The sequence below is a fragment of the Taudactylus pleione genome, unplaced genomic scaffold, assembly GCF_031769625.1.
Source record: "Taudactylus pleione unplaced genomic scaffold, aTauple2 ptg000398l, whole genome shotgun sequence".
In the NCBI taxonomy this organism is placed as follows: domain Eukaryota; kingdom Metazoa; phylum Chordata; class Amphibia; order Anura; family Myobatrachidae; genus Taudactylus; species Taudactylus pleione.
The window spans coordinates 1527080-1540983 of NW_028284800.1; the positions used below are offsets into that span (position 1 = coordinate 1527080).

The following is a 13904-nucleotide window of genomic DNA, read 5'->3' on the forward strand; positions in this document are numbered from 1 at the left end:
TTCTTGTTACTGTGTTAACATCTGTGAGTAGATTAAAGCAGACTAGGGTTTTTCCTCCTATAATAAATAGATCCCATGGAGTAATTGGGAGATGTTAGCTAAAAAAAACAAATCAGGGTTTTATACTTAAATTAAAACATTTTCTTTGAGTGAGTTGGGGACACTGGAAATACATTGGGGTATAGTAGGTGCAGAGGCCCTGATTCAGAGCCGGACGCTCTGAAACAACGCTCGCTCTGAATCAGGGCGTCTTTTTTTTTTTTTTTTAATGGAGCGGCCTCCTGGCCGCTCGCATAGCTGTGGGTTGCCACCCACAGCTATAGCGAGCGGCCATGATGACCATCGCGATCATCGGGCTTGCGACGAGACCCTTGTGGTAGGGTCTCGTGGCAAGAGAGCACTTCGATTCTTAAGGCTGTGTTCATGCTCCCTCTACTAGTTAAAGAAATAGAAAAATTGATTTCCAGGTGAGAAATTTTAAATCCACAGACTCCAGAGCCTAAGATCCCATGGAGCAGTAGTAGGCACAAAAAGAAGGTGCAACACCCCCTGCTAAAAAGTCTGGATTCTGGTACCTAAGCTAGTTTCCTTCCTTTGGAGGGTGTGGTACGAAAAGTCAACATTCAGTATGTAGACAGTCAGAATGTCGACAGGTTCTGAATGTCAACAATCAGAATGTTGACATGGATGTTAGGTTGACATGTAATATGTTTATTTTAGTCTAACCCTAAACTTAAGACTAACCCTAAATCTAACCATAAACCTAAACCAAACCATACACCTAACCCTAAATCTAATCATGAACCTATCCATAACCATGAACCTAACCCTAAAACTAACCATGAACCTAACTCTAAACCTAACCATGAACCTAATCCTAATCCCAAACCTAACCTGAACCTAACCCTAAACCCACCCATGAACCTAACCCTAAACCTAGCCATGAACCTAACCCTAACCCCAAACCTAACCATGAACCTAACCCTAACCATGAACCTAAACCTAACCCTAAATCTAACCATAAACCTAACCCTAACCCCAAACCTAACCTTGTACCTAACCCTAAACCTAACCATGAACCTAACCCTAAAACTAACCATGAATCTAACCTTAACCCCAAACCTAACCATGAACCTAACCCTAAACTAGGGGTGGGAAATAAGCGGTCCCCCAGATATTGTAAAACTACATATCCCAGCATGCCCTGCCACAGTTTTACAATTTGACCATGCTAAAAATGTTGCAATGCATGCTGGGATTTGTAGTTCAAAAACTACTGGAGGGCCACTTATTGCCCACTCCTGCCCTAAACTTAACCATAAACCTAACCCTAAACCTAAAAATAGCACAAAATGTACAGTCAACATTCTGGTATTGACATGTTAAATGTAGACATGAACATGTCAACATTTGTGTATGTCAACATTTTACATGTAAACCTACCGTTCATGTCAACATTTTGAGTGTCAACATTCTGACTGTTGATAATCTATTTGAAACTGCCTTTGGAAGAAACCTTTAAGAAATATCTCATCCAGATGTTGCAGTCTAGACAACTTAAAAAATGAAGTAGGCACAAGTAGGTATCCTGTGCAGTTCACAATTTTGAGATGTATACTACGTGCTAGTTTTTTTTGCTGAGACTGGATTTCTAGCCTTAAGCATAGTTTGAATCACCCTATCATAGAGACATTTAGCTTTAAGAATCCTGGCTTCAAGAGCCATGCTATCAAAGCCAGTTGTTGCAAAATTCAGAGGAAGACAAGGTTCTTGGTTGATTAAGTCTAGTCTTTGAGAAAGTTGCCACCTCTGCCATTTCTGGATTACTGGGACACACTTTATTTTAATTTTCTGTAACAGTCTCTGGAGCATTGCCACCTGGTGGCAACTACCAGATATATGCCAGAACCATGGTTCTTGTGCAGAATTTCTGCACATGGCTGGTTGTTTCACTAGGATGCCATCATTTTAACATTTGGCTGATCCCATCTTCTACCAGATGAAGAAAAACCTGTGAATGTAGGAACAATTCTTTGTGGCAAAGGGCTTGTCTGTTTAGAAACACCACTTCTAATTTGTATACTGCCCGAATGAAAACTGCCATGAAGAATGGAACATTTTACTCTACCCACCAATAAATCCTGAGGATCAGTCTTTTGATAGAAGGTGTTTTGTGCCTAAGTGCTGAATAAAGAATTCCACAACAGTGGCATTGTCTGACTGGGTTTGTATAACTTTTCCGTACAAGAGACGATTTGAACATTCTAAAGAGTAAACACTGCCCTCAAGTTTAGGACATTTAATTGGCAGTTCAGTCTTCATCAGGGTTCAAAGTCCCTGAAAACATGCCTGAATCTCCAATTCTGAAGCCCATCTTCCCCAGGATGCTCAAGCACAAAAGGACAAAGGTTCTTCTGTTACTAAAACCTGTAATGAAAGGACATCCACTTAAACTAGGTATCGAATAGGAAGATGGGATCGAATAGGAAGATCATACACTTGGTGTGAGTCAGCTATTACTTCTTGTAAATAACAATTCAACAAAGCGATTCTGACATCTGAATAGTGTCCAACACTAGGTCCACGGAAGGGGAACTGGCCTTGACAAGATCAACCAGGCACAGAATGCTAATCAACCCCTAGATTGATGAGGAACCGCTATGAACTGGTAATGCTGGATTTGAAACGCAAATCTGAGAATTTTCTGATAACTCTCCCAAATTGGGACAGATATGCATCTTTGATATCCACAGACACCATTAAAAAAATCACCTGGGAAAGCAGTTTATGCAACAACTGCATCTTATGCGAGATGTTAATTTATGTCACTTTTTGCCATCATTTGGCATATGTTTTGGTTTATTTTTCTCTGTTATTAAGTGCCTCTGTGTAGGCTTCACTGTATATTTTTCATCTATTGAATAAAAAATATTTTCAAAATTCATCTGAGAGGGGAGCCTAGGAGATCTAAAATGTATCTCTCATGATGAGTCTCACCCAGGCATCTGTAGTTAGAACGAACCACTGATCCCAGCGGTGAAGAAGACTGGACCACACCCCAGGAGGGTCTGAGTGGGACTGGTGCCCTTAATTCTGTCTGTCAGGTCTCCTGAATGTTGGTGATGAGCTTCCAAGTTGGTCTGCCTATCTGTTGACTTCCACAAGACCTCCACTGGGGGATGACCTCAAAAGACCCTTTGTACCATCCATTGGTCTAAATCAGGAGTGGGGAACCTTTTTTCTGCCGAGGGCCATTTTGATGTATACAACATTATTCACAGGCCTGGTGCTGGCCATGCCCCCTGATGTTACACAGGGGCAGGTCCACAATCGCCGGTGATTACAGCAATGCCTGGAGCATCCTGAGGATAACCTGGGAGCTGTAAGGGCAGCAGTGTGACCATCTGAAGCGTCCTAAGGATGCTCCAGGCTGCACTGCTGCATAGACTATGACTGCAGGGTGCCATTCTAGGCACCCTGCTAGCCAAATGAGGCTAGCAGAAAAAGCTCAGAGGGCCAGACCAAATGTTTCCAGAGGTTCCCCATCCCTGGTCTACATCCTTAATAACCTATGCTGAAGCCATGCTAGGCCTCAAGGATTCCCCAGGAGCAAAAAAAAATGGATTTAAGAAGATTACACCCTGTTTAAAGGTGCCATCATTAAGAGACCCAGCATTAGGTATTGGAATATTTGTGTCCTTGGTTAACCTCGAAAATGAGGCATCAACAATGGAGGAGATTCCCAACTAGCTGTATCCACACTGGGGGAATGATAATTAGCCAAACATTTGTGGGGGACTTAAAACTTATGTCCAATTTAACCTAAGTCTGGGTAACCAGATTTACCAGATCCAGAGAGGGAAGAAAAGAAACCGTATGGTACACTGTACACTTAATGTGGAAAGCATTATGAACATCAGGAACCTCATATTCTAGGATGTCCAATACCTGGCAGATGGCCTTGACCAGGACATTTGCACCCTGTTGACTTGAGGCATCTTGCTTAAATTGAAATAAAACCTCTATATTCGAGTCTGCAACTAACTTGTTGAGCTCCTGGGATAAGGTGTCTGATGCTGTCTAAGACAATATGCTTACATAAAATAGTCAGAATATTGTAAGATTTCTGAACAGAACTTTAAATAAGCCCCTGTACAGAAGAGCCTAAAGCTGCTAAACCAAGTTGGCTCTGTGAGAGTGTTTGCCATGGTTTCCACAAGTTCCTGGCCAACCAAACGCTGATAACTAAATAGTGAACCAGAAGCTGTCTTAGAAACAGCATAAGGAAAAGAAATCCTACGGCTTTCCATGTAACAAGAAACCAGTTGAACAAGCTTATCAAGTAAGCATTCATAGATGCTGAATCTCCCTGCATGGGCAACAGCATCTGGACAGGATTCCTCCTCCATGGGAGTACCTCTCCCAGCCCTATCTTTCTGGTATATCTCTGTAGCAGAACACTACCAGAAAAAAAAATGTGATACTGTAGCAGCATATACCCCTAATCTAAGGGAACTAACTGCCCAACTGCTCAGAATAACACACCTAAACCAAATGCCACCAGCAGGCAGGGACATTTTTAGGCAATGCTGGAGCACCAAAAAGGCTGAGCTTCTAGCAGGCCTGTTCCGAGAGCCTGACAAGGAGTAAGTGCATATAGAGATAGAAACACTCCTCCCCCATACTAAATTAGACTACTCAGGGGCATGTAACCATAATGGTACATTCCCTATGTCGCACAGCCCGCATGGCCTTTTTAGAACTCACCTGGAGCCATGATTATGGTTGCTCTGTAAGGTATCTGGTCAGAATGTCAACATGGACATTATTTTGACATATAAAAGGTCAAAATCCACTAATGTCGATATGGTCAAAATATCGACATGTTCATAATATTGACACCAGAATGTCGACAGTACATTTTTGTGTTATTTTTAGGGTAAGGCTTAGGGATAAGCTAAAATATGCAAAAACCTGTATGTTGACATTATGAACTTGACATTTGTGAATGTTGAATTTTTTCTGTCAACCTAATGTCACTGCCGGCATTCAGACTGTCAACAATCAAAACACGTTGGCATTTTAATGTTGACATTCTAACTGGAGACATACTGAAAGTCAAAATCTCATACCACCAAGATTTATAGTTCCCTCTCTCCTGTGCACCTATTATACAACTTTCCAAAGGGTCCTCCAATGGGGGACTAAGAAATAAGTTTTAGGAATTATAATTAGACAGCTCACAATTTATACTTTAATACAATATGTTTACTGAAGGGAGTTTATTGCATAAAATGGATGCACAGTCAATCACAAAATTGGTTATGCATATGGATCTAGCTATTTTTCACACTGAGCATGCTCCATAGGCTTTGAGTAAATACCACCAATTCAGAGTCGCACACATCTCAGCGGCATTCCGCTTGTGGCTGAGTGGGTGTAACTGACAGCAACTGGGCGATCGCACATAGGCTAAGCATTCCGTGAGAGCGTACATGGAATTGCGCTCTATTTATAGCTGAGCGTATGCGGACAGCCATCAGATTTCTGACAGACTTATTGCACTAAGGGTCGCAATGGTGCAAACACACACTGATAGGTGGGACCCATTCTGAATACAGGAGAAGATTTGCACTCATTTATTTCCCATCATGCAATGCCATGAGGTAGGACTAAACAATGTAATGCTAAACATCATGTTGGATTATTTGCAAATATAAATGTTGAAGATATTGAGCGCAGGATAATTTTTTGGTTTTATTTTGAAAGAGTGAGAGTGAACACACCAGATGTATGAAGATGATAATCATTTTCTTTCAGTTGCCGAGTGGGTGGGATCATCCCAACGCGCATATGCCACAATCACTGGCCATGTTTGTTTTGCTGTTGGACTTATAACTTTAGCTGGAGTTGGTTATGCCATCAGAAATTGGAGGCTGTTGCAGATAGCCTGTTCTGCACCCACAGCTTTATTATTACTTTATATTTGGTGAGTAAAATCATTCTTAGATCATGAAAATAAAGAAAAAAGCTGATTTTTTTTTTTTTAGTGAAGTAAATAATAAGTTTTCATATTCTCATCCAAACTAAAGGTGCCCACACACATAGCGATATTTTACACGATCTGGCCGATTCTGATGAATCGTGACGACAGATCGTGTAAAATATGGCCAAATCGTGAGGAAATCGTGAGTCCTAACTCACAATCACGATGCGATGCGCGTCCCCGCTGGTCGCACATCAAATCGTCAGATCTGCCATGCAGTAGGGCAGATCTGACAATCTGGGACAAAATGCACTGGGGAAAAAAAAAAAAAAAGTTAAGAAGCGCGATGGATCTTATGCTTTTTACTCCAAATCGTATGTAGGAGCTGCCGGGGGACAGTTCAGGGGAAATCGCACACATCGTGGGATCGTGTGCAGATCGGTATGTGTGTGGGCACCTTAACACTTTGAAACACAGAAATTGGAGTGTAAAGGACCACTACACAGTAGCATTGCCATTTTCAGTTGCCAGCCAGAAAAGGTAATCTAGTGATCATTATTATGGTTAAGACAAGTGAGAAGAGGGAGAGTCCTAACGTTCGACTTGTGATAAAGTGGGTGTTTGTCTAAGAGTGAGGGAGGAAAACAAGTGGTACATTTGTAAGTGGGTGACATGGGTGTCTAGGAACAAATAAATTAGGGACCTAAATATGAGTAAGGTGGGAAGTGAACAAACCGTTTGAGGATGGAGGAGGGTGAGGTGGAAAGTAGCAGCTACTGGGTGAATAAGAAATTATTGATTTCTAACAGTCGCTAGTCGCTATTTAGTGCTGCAAGTCGCTTAAGAAAGAATTGCTTTCCAGTCCAATTGTGTGGTTCCAAAACACAAAAAGTTATTTATGTAAAAAAGTAACACGATGCAAGATTTAACAACTAGCATAAAAAGCAATGAAAATAGTACAGCCCGGTACATACGCGTGCGCACTGGTCCTAGTATACAGTCATCAATCCAGAAGTCTGTGGTCGCAAGAAGATGTCTCTACACTGAGGTCAGGACACAGCCTATATACCTTACAGGTTTCAGAGTTAACAATGGGACAAATTGACAGGTTCTCATTGGTTCTTGCTTCTGATAAATCTGGTCATTGGTCAGTTCATACGGTGTCATCAGGGGTATGGCTCATTCTTCCAACAGTCACATTGTGTAGCTTCCCGCCTTAGAATTGGTTAATACTGGCTACAACACTGCATACAAGTAAAAACATTCTATTCAATAACTCCCTATCATCCATAACTAGCGGACACATGATGCGATTTCTTTGACGATAGAAACGGATGTCTGCAAATAAACAGGGATTTAGTATGATACCAAACATGTCATTACTGTATTCTGAACCTTAGATCTTGTTTAAGTACATATTTCATCATAATTATTAGCTAACAAAACCTTTAGTAACACTGGTTATTAACTATAATGTGTGGGATCCCTTTTATATGTATGCGTTCGCATATGTGTGTCTGTATTTGTGTGATGGATTCGCATTTGTGCGCATAGGATTTCATCGATGCAAAGTAGCGTCCTCGTAACACATCATCCGACCATAGATGGCTATATCGTCAGATAATAATTGTAAGCGATCATATCCAATTATTTCACATTCTATTCTTAAGCTCTTTTAATCATGCATTATAAATTAGTATTCAATGTTGTAAATGGTATGACACAGCTTGGTCATTGAACCGTCAATAATGCGTTTCAGGAAAGGGTAAAACAACCCTTATACGCTATCTGCGGATCTATAGGGGACCATTGGTAGGATGTGGGACCTCATCGAACCTATAAAGGAAGTTTGGGGGGGAATTGAGACTACATTATCTAGGATGTTTAACGGAACATTTACAATACATTTTATTATACATCACCAAGCCTATTCACATGTTATTATCTGATGGTACATTCAATTTCAGGATTGTGATGCAGTTCTTTATCAACCTTAGTACCTATACCACCACCACTCACCACCATCATGATTTAATTTTCACGGTTTACCTTGGTGGTACATTTTCCACATTTTACCACAGTAATAACACATCTGACACATAAACCAATTACTAAAATGACAACAAGAATAAGGAGCTTACCTATACTAGCAACCATCTCCTGTACCCACTCTCCCAGACCGGCAAACCATTTGACAGGGTTTAACCACGAGAACCATTTCCCTACCTTTACCTCAGTCTCATACAAGGAAGTATTATGGTCCTTCCAAAATTCCCACTTCAGTTGTAGTATTTCATCCATTTTCTGGTCTATCACCTCCTTGGGGTCACTAGTATTATTGGTGATGTACGTGCAACACTTGACACCAAATTGGGTGGCCAAATTCGCACAATATCCACCAGTAATAGATGCTAGGTAGTTTAACACTAGCCTATGTTGTACCAATTCCTTTTTATAAGCCTGTAGCTCCTTACCCATATTCCTAAAGTGTCGTCATACATCTCGGTGATGTTGTCTATTAATTTAGCCAGGTCTTGGATGTATCTAAAATTTAAAGTTCCCCGAGTGATCCTGGTGGGATCTAATGCTACCAAAATTTGGAAGCCAGTTGTTTCACTAATCAACTGTGTGGCTATATGTTCTTCACCAGGGATCATATTTATTTTGTCACAATGTTCATACTGCGTGTGTATGTATGGGGGTGGTGCGGTTTTATGGATACCAATCATTTCATCATGTGTAAGGGTCATTACCTCTGGGACCAATTTACCTATAAAACATAAACTCTTGGAACTCAGAGATAACCAAGAATATGCCCTTCTTCCACAAACATAGTATACATTATCTGGGAGGACATATGGTATATTACGATCCTGCACAATATCACATAAAGTTTTAACAAAACTACCTATGCCTATTGTCCTCATTTGTTCAAGACACATTTCAGCCTGAATAACATTTCGACAATACCCCATAGGAACTTTTCCAAGAGATACCACATTCGGTTTGTTCCTATGTCCTCATCTCTGGGGTTCATCACTACTGGTGTGGTGAGCCCAATTCTCCAGTCTTTCTATGTATGAAATGTTCAGACACATCAAAGACCGATCTATGGAGTATTGGCGCAGCTTTAAACTAAGGGACCTGGTAACGTTATACTTCCCATCTATGGACCTCCCTCCCCGTAATTCAAGGACCTCAGAAAAAATTAAGGGGAATGGTACTAATCCTACATTATGTTGTCCCTGAGGCATGTGAGTGCACACCCAACATTCAGTCTGGTTTAAGACCTTACCCACTAAGGAATGGTAATCCTCTAAAGGATGCCCGCCCAAATACAGATTACTCTTGGACTGGCATCGTTGGATGCATTTCTCATCAACTAGGGATCCACAGTACTCACAAATACAATGTTCCTCAGACAATAACCCCTCACACTGTCTCCGAGTTACATGGCTAACAATTCTCTTAACAATTCCTAAACTGAGTTTGACCATAGGTTGCCCTGATCGTTTTATTGCTCTCTCTTCCGACTCCACTCCATCAACATCACTATCGGCCTCGCTCTCCGTCATATGTCCTCCATCACAGAAATAAGACATCCTGAAACAAATAAGCATGAGAAGAACACTGGAAAGAGATAAAGAAACAAAAACAGATCGCCACTCCATTGCTGGAATAGTAATCTGCACGCGTCTCTGGCTCAGGTGTTTTCACTGCAGTCTTTAGTTCTCTCAGAACAGAATCGCAATGAACAGGTCCGCGTTGTCTGTCTCGACTTCGCCTTGTACCTCCTTCGGGTGGTTGACCTTTCTGCAGTGACTGGAATGGACCCAGGTATCACTTTCTGATACTTTCAAAGATGTGGTAGTTGTCATCAACACCTGGTACGGACATTTCCACCGGTCTTTCAAACAACCTGAGCGTAAGAAATTTCGGATCATAACATATTCTCCAGGTTCAACATCATGACAGTTTGTTTCTGGCATATTAGGTAACAACATTTTCAGTTTCTGTTGCTGTTGTTTCAGCTGTCTACTCATTTTTATAAGATATTTCAGGGTAAACTCATTATTACTCTTTAAATCATCCTGTGAATTTATAATCAAATAAGGTTGCCTCCCAAACAGTATCTCAAAAGGGAACAGATTAAGAGGAGATCTGGGAGTGGTTCTGATTCTATGGAGGACAAGCGGTAAGGCTTCTGGCCATCATAATCCAGTTTCAGCCATGATCTTACTCAGTTTATTCTTAATAGTACCGTTCACTCTCTCCACCGTTGCACTGGCTTGCAGTCAGTAGTGGGTGTAAAGTCTACTATTGATACCCATAAGCTTACACATGCTCTGGAAAACTTCACCGCTGAAATGAGTACCTCTATCACTTTCTATGATTCTAGGGATACTGTATCTGCATACAAACTCCTGAACAATCTTTTTAGCACTAAAAACAGCAGTATTAGTGGCAGCTGGATATGCCTCTACCCAATTAGAAACGACATCAGTACAAACTAATACATACTTGAGATTCCTGCAAGGTGGTAATTGGATGGTCAATTTGTATTACCTGAAAAGGACCGTCTGTTGGAGGGATATGGGATGGCTCGGTGGGTATTGTCTTCCCAACATTTTTCCTCAAACAAGTCAGATAGGACATTGCTCTCTTTCCAGCTTGAGAAGAAAAGCCTGGTGCACACCAATATGCTCTGACCAACTTGCACATACCTTCTTTTCCCAGGTGAGTCAGACCATTCGCTGCCACAGCAAAGCTTGGGTAGTATGCCTTGGGAGCAACATGCCTACCTTCTCTCATCTCTTTGATCTCCAGACCGCCTTTTCCTATAGGGAACACAAATCTTGCATTTCAATTAATTTCTGTGTGTCTATTGTCTGGAAGACCATCACTTTGTTAGTTGTTAAGTTTATGCGTAACCCTGCTGCCCATTTGGCAGCTTCACCTGCTCTGTTATTGCCCATTGACACCGGATCTTCTTCGCATGTGTAAGCTATGCATTTGATGACAGCTACTGCCTTTGGTAACTGAATTGCTGTCAGAAGTCCATTTATGTGTTGTGAATGTGCTACTAGTGTGCCTGCTGCTGTCATAAAGTTTCTAAGATGCCAAAGAGCCCCAAAATCATGTACTACCCCGAAGGCGTACCTAGAGTCAGTGTATATATTAGCTGATTTACCTTCTGCCAACTCACACGCTCTCCTTAATGCCACCAGTTTAGCCACCTGGGCTGAGTGAGGTGGACCAAGTGGTTCAGCTTCTACAACATCCTCATCATTTACAACAGCATAACCTGTGCATAATTCTCCTGTGTCTGTCTGTCTATGACAACTCCCATCCATGTAAAATGTCAAATCTACATCCTCTAATGGTGTGTCACATATGTCTGGTCTTGCAGTAAAGGTCTGATTGAATATTCCATACAATCATGTGTGTCAGTATACCTGCAAAACTCACCTTTAACCAGAAACTCACCTTCCTCCACCCTTTGTGCATCTCGAGGCACATATGGTAAGTACGTTGCTGGATTTAACGTATTGCAACTTTTAATGGTGATGTTTGCAGGTGCCATCAGAGCTAATTCCCATTTCGTGAACCTTGCTGAAGAGACATGTCTGGTTTGGGCAGAATTTAACAAAGCAGATACTGCATGCGGTGTATAAACAGTTGTATCATGCCCTAATACTACATCCTCGCTCTTATTTACCAGAAGTGCAGTTGCAGCTACACTTCTTAAACACATTGGGAGTGATCTTACCAGTGTCCAATTGTGCACTGTAGTATGCTACAGGTCTGCTAGCATCACCATGTTTCTGTGTGAGGACACCTGCTGCGCAGCCATCATCTTCCATACAATATAACTCAAAGGGTTTCTCAAAATCTGGTATTCCCAAGGCAGGTGCTCTTGTCAGACTATCCTTAAGGTTAAGGAAAGCCTGCTCTGTCTCCTCAGTGTGTGTGACACGGTTGGGTTTTGAGGAGGAAACTAAGTCCTGCAATGGTAATGCCAAAATAGAAAAACCTGGGATCCATGTCCTGCAGTATCCACACATGCCCAAGAAGGTATGGATTTTCTGCTGGTTTTGCGGCAGTGTCATGGTCTGTATGGCCTGAATTCTGTCCATTGTCAAGTGTCTTAGCCCCTGGGTTAGACAGTGTCCCAAGTATTTGACCTTAGTCTGACATGGCTGTAATTTGTCCTTTGCAACCTTGTGCCCTGTTTGTGAGAGATGAAGCAACAACAGTTTAGTATCATTTAAACATGACATTAATGATTCAGAGCACAACAACAAATTGTCTTAAACAATGTATTATGCATATTCAGCAAACCTTCAAATCATAATCAGTTATAACTGCAATATTATATGTGGTTTGCATGTGATCTAATACACAGATAATACAGTAGAACACACCACCTGTTATAACTTACTCAGAAGTGAATTCCTTAACTGCTGTATTGCAAGGATTTTTCAGAAGTACATACAAACTCCATACAGAAAATTTTCATATGAAGCACATCCAAACTATACATAGAGAACTTTCATCCACAATTTCTTTAACAATAGAGCCTGCTGTTCAGTGTGACTTCAGTCCTGTGAAAATACTCTTTTTGGAAAGAAAGCTATTACATAACCTAGAATCCTAATTTTGGTTTATACTTGATCAAAGTGAACTTCCTGTTAAACAGCAAATGGATCTATTGTCTAGACTTCCAAATAGATCAACGAAAAATATATAGTAACTATTCTGACTTCAGTTTTCAATCTCAATATTTACTGTAAACAAGGACACCTGTTCTTATAAAAATGCACAATGACTAAGACTGCGTACACTTAACACATACAGTAAAGGGTTTCATACATCCTTTGGTCATCTTGACCCATATGTCGCAGTACGCTGTTGCGTACGCACCATATTTCACATTCATTATATACCTTGCTGAACCGGCTGGCCCTTCCATAAGCAGCATCTCCTCGACCATCCCTAGCGACTGCTTAGCACCCATCTGGGACAATGCTTTCACTACGAATTAAATAAGCTGTGTCCACTCACTTCCTCCCACTGTGCACAACCGACCGCTAAGCGTGTTTTATCAGTTTTTACACAATGAGGAAACAGACTTTAGCCTATGCTAATACCCTGCTCACCAGACAAATTCACAAGCTTCATCCGACAGCTTCCTACTTTGAGTTCCTTTCAACTGGAAGCTTTTACACTTACCAATGATTCACTCCCACACATCACCAAGTCACAATCACAGTTTTTATACGCTACCATGCGGTGTGTACGCAACTGTGCGGTCCAATCGCATTGCCTATAGATACTAACTTATCAATAAGCTCTGCGATTACTATTGGGCGTGTCTGCCGAAAACCCCTTAGATTTAGTCGAAAACAGAAATCCCTGTTCTCGCTGACAGTATACCTGCTGTGTATACCTACTCGGTAGTCGTTGTGCCTCGTCAGACACCTACCGGGTCTCTCCTGTCTCGTTCCGACAGTGAAGAAAAACCTTTTCCGTTTTTCTTTTCCCTTGTCACATCACAAGCATGCGTTCACATTCATATACCTTTGTTTTCTGGCCAGAAAAATGCTTCCCCCCGTGACAATACCTATTCAGAGGTTTTAACAAGTGATACAAGACTGTCTATTACAACATTTGTTTAAACATGTGGCAGTAATACAGGGAAGATGCATACGCTATTTGCGAATTGCCTATTGCAGCGCAAAAGTGACAATAAAAGAAGCTGACTTTTCTCTCTTGTCCCTGGATTCTAATCAGCGCTCCTTAGATCACCCAAAAACGGATATTCGGTTTCACAACACAGAGTACAAAACAGGTTTTAAACAGATTGCATTCTTACCCGTATGTGACGCCTGTCCACCCTTTGTTGAGGAACCGAAAT

The 13904-nt window shown here is 41.3% G+C and overlaps 1 protein-coding gene across 1 annotated transcript in view; it reads left to right on the top strand.

The window, feature by feature from the left end:
• Positions 1-13904, top strand: part of LOC148506666 (solute carrier family 22 member 13-like) — a 128754-nt gene that overhangs the window by 8901 nt on the left and 105949 nt on the right. Inside the window, exon 4 of the mRNA XM_088446406.1 lies at positions 5821-5989. Within this exon, the coding sequence (XP_088302532.1) occupies positions 5821-5989 (169 nt within the window). The remainder of the gene's footprint in view (positions 1-5820; positions 5990-13904) is intronic.